The sequence below is a fragment of the Pieris napi genome, chromosome 15, assembly GCF_905475465.1.
Source record: "Pieris napi chromosome 15, ilPieNapi1.2, whole genome shotgun sequence".
NCBI lineage: Eukaryota > Metazoa > Arthropoda > Insecta > Lepidoptera > Pieridae > Pieris > Pieris napi.
Window position 1 is genome coordinate 6,613,480 of NC_062248.1, and position 4,020 is coordinate 6,617,499.

General features: G+C 32.1%; 1 protein-coding gene across 1 annotated transcript; it reads left to right on the plus strand.

Moving 5' to 3' along the window:
• Positions 1-183: 183 nt before the first annotated feature.
• LOC125056972 (citron Rho-interacting kinase-like) lies at positions 184-3,905 on the plus strand. The gene is made up of 5 exons (XM_047660363.1): positions 184-354; positions 514-720; positions 1,377-1,549; positions 2,081-2,247; positions 2,762-3,905. Exons 1-5 carry the CDS (start codon positions 286-288, stop codon positions 3,070-3,072), a joined length of 927 nt encoding a protein of 308 aa, XP_047516319.1. The 5' UTR covers positions 184-285; the 3' UTR covers positions 3,073-3,905.
• The last annotated feature ends 115 nt before the right edge of the window (positions 3,906-4,020 follow it).

Here is a 4,020-nt window from a genome sequence, read left to right on the forward strand (position 1 = left end):
TCAATAATATTAAAATTACAGACTTTCTCGTAATAAACTTTAGTTCTTTGTTTCGCCCACTCTAGCAATATTTTGTTTTGAAAAATAAAGCGCCGTAATGGCTTATGGTACCGGTAGTGTCACAGACTAAGTGTACTCTCTATAGTTAGCACACACTATGGTCAATTAAAAATAAAACACTCTCAAATGGCGCCATTTGTCTTTATGATTCGTATTGTTGTATACTTTTTACTTTTTATCACTAAATAGTAAATACAACAATCGTCGAAATTAATAACTGTCAAAATGAGTGTGGACGTCGACACATTGGAAAAACAATTTATAGATTTAGTTGGCGAGTTTCAACTGTTATATGTAAGTACAGATAGTAAACCAGAAAGGCGGGTAAATATTTTTTTTTATAAAATAGTTATTAATGTAATAAAATTAAATTTGTAATAATTAACATAATATAAATTTAAATACCTCATTCGCCTCATTCCTGCAATTACCATCATTCATACTGGTTGGTAGATATCAGAATCTCGCTTAAAAGAAGCTGTTCGCACTGAAGCCACGCGAGCTGAAGCGGCGGAAGCAGCTCGCGATGACGCAGTAAAAACAGCTGAAGATCACCGAGCAGCTACAGCCGGTGCTACTGCTGGGGCCAAGGAAGCTGCTAGAGCTCTTTCTGATGTACAAAATGACCTTACTAATACGAAAATTCAGTTGGACTTAGCTGTAAGTATATATATTGATATGATTAATTTGCAACACCGTACATCTTTATTTGTTCTTCTTATAACCATGTGGCGGTTTTAGTTTCTACTTCTTTGATCAAGTAATTTTACGTACAGCAAAAGAATAACTGCGCAGTACGAGATTTAAAAGGGGGAAAAAGGTGTAGAATTGCCTAGATTATAGATAATTATATTCATCTTTGTTAGCGAGTGATTAGTAAATCATAACTCGTATGAACATAAATCATTGCCCTTGTGGTAAAACAATAATGTACATTTATATACATGTAAAACAAATAAAATAATGTTTAAAATTTTAACCCTATTATTTATCAAAAATTACCTTGATATCAAAAGTTTATTGCCAATATCCTTTAGGAAGGGAGGGAAATTATGATTATTGTTACAAAAATAATAACTTTTATTACAAAATTCATTCATTCATATATAATAAAATATATTCCTAGACTAAACGGCTGACGCACATCGACCTGGTTTCGACTCGCAGCGGACAATAATATTGGTAAATGCTCAACGAAACAAAGTATATAACTGCAGCTAAAAGTATTTATATAAAAGGACTTATGTGTATGATACCTAAGTTAGTATAACCCGGAAAGCATTAACATGCATTTTAAAAGCAATATAATTGTGTAGGAACGCCAACGGTCGCTCTTCGAAGAAAAATGTTCAGAATTGAGCGAACACATAGCCGTACTTGAGAAGGAAGTGCAAGAATTTAAACATCTTAAAACGATGTATACAGAATTACAGAAACAGTTCATTGAATTGCAGGAGCGTGTTCAATCTGCAACAGATAGTGCTCGAAGGTTTCTTTACATTAGACTTGAAAAATATTTTATATGGGTTTCTGTAAATAATAATCATAAATGTCCACCCACACTTGCAGTCTTTTGTTTTAAAATATAAAGCGCAGTAATGATTTATGGCCCGACAATGCCACAGATTATCTCTATACTCTATTGTGAGCTATATCATGACAATTTGATTTAAGATTCGTATTGTTGTATAATATTTACTTTTTGTCACCAAATTCAATAAACGACGGAGTAAATAACAGTCAAGATAAAATAAGTTTGGTTTCTCTAAAGAATACTCATATCTATATGTCGCGCTGGGGTTTGTAAAACAATTGAATTCAAGACTCTAGTGGGGTGTTAGGATATTTAGTTAGTAATAGTAGGATATTTTAGTTCAACTAGTTCGGTATGAGGTGAACACTTTCTTTTTTATTATTAGTAGAGATGTTTACAACTTTATTTGGATTTTAGTTACTTTGTAAAGTTGAGGTTTAATATTTTTTGGAAATAAGTGGTTCAGGTAACCATTATTTTATTTAGTGAAGCAACGCGCTTAGAAAATGAACTTCGCCATGTCGAGAAATGCGCTAGCGCAGGGACGGAGCTTCGTGAGCGAGCAAGATTAGCGGCCGCCGCTCACGCCCGGGAAAGGCGATTAGCAGCTGATGAATTGCTCGATACTACACGGGAACTACAAAGTGCTAAAGGTATTTTATTATTTCGTGTCATATATTCCAAAACACATTTATTTGTTACCAAATCATACCACTCTATCTCATTTCTTCGAGAAATAATGTTTTTACCAATTAAAGCAAGTCACCAACTAGTTAAAACTACCATCTTGGTAGGTACAAAGAAAAATCGATTCCTTATTAGGTATCGATTTTTACTGATATTTCAGTAAAACAATGAATCTGCCATTGCTTGTCTTTCTAAACCAGTTTTAGAACTAACCTAACTTCCTGAGTCCCAGGAACAAACAAAAAATCCAATACGATACGAAATACAATACGAAAGTTTATTTATTTATGGGTAATCTTACAGCTAACATACATATTATTATAATACAAAACACTTAAACAATATACAAAGACAAAACAGATTACATAGATAAACAACATATATTAAACAGAAAACATAAGAACGTACATTAATAGGCAAAAAGATAAAAAAATAAAAGAAAACTGAAATTTAACTTAAAAATACAAACATTTCTGATAGGTGAAGTGACGCGCCTGAAGTTGCTTGTAACTGATCTTGAAAGCAAAGTTCAAGATTTACAAGAAAAATCTACAAAGACTTTAGAGTTTTCCGATCAAGATATATTACTGGAGACTAAAGCTGCTTTAGAAGCAGAAAGGAACACAACAACACGTTTAGAGAAAGCTTTAGCTACAGCGACAGCTGATAACGCGGTTTTGGCCGCAGAAGTACATCGTCAAGATAATATTGGAGTTTCACCTAAAATTATAGAGGAAACGGAAAAAACTTCAACAAATATATGCCCGATTGATTCGTTTCTTGCTGATTAATGATATAAATTAGTGTTAAAAAAGTTTATAAATTAAATATAAATTTAAAATGTCTAATATATGGGATTCATAAAGACAATAGAGTAAATGAATATTGTTTAAATGTAAACATTTTTGCCTGATTAAAAAGCCTTATATATATTATTATCAGGCATGTTCTAATTTTTATAGCGTTTTATGTAGCTTGTGCGGTAATTAAATACTGTTTAATACTTACATTCTTGAAATATAACTATACCAGTTATTGTACCATTCAATAAGTATTCAATTATTATCATAAAGTAAATGTAAAGAAATCAACATAGTAAAATATTCGAAAGTACTATATAAAAGTTAACAAAATTGTGCAAACTTAAAATGTGGTAAGATCATACCTAGTGCACAAACAGGTTTCCAAATTTGGAATCTCAAGTTTTAAAGGTCATCCTAACTTGTGCACAAAGTCATCAAGAATTATCATTAGTTCTTGCATAATATTCACACTTTATAAACGATTTTGTACGCACTTCAAACTGGACCAAGTAGAGCTTAATAAACCTGTAGGTCTTGGCCTCCGATTTCTGTATCTGTGTCGTCATTTATTTAATTACTGCCTTCTGTGCTTATTATGAGAAGCACCTAAATAATTTTAATTATTTATATCGAAATTTTACGAAATCGATTTGGCTTAAAAACGAAAGAAATGCTACATAATTGAAATACAAAGATACACATTTTTGACGCCAAATAAATAGTAACCTATCTACAAAAATGAAACCTACTGGCCTACTGTATGATAGAATGCATAATTATTAAGTTATGGTTTTATGTTTTGCGAAATAATCTCCAAGAAGCCTATTCAACGGCGATTCACGAGTACTGGTAGAGCATGCATCCATTGTACTACTTACTCAAACAAGTTTGAAGGAATGCAACGCGTCGTATAATTCAACCTGGCTATTGATGGCT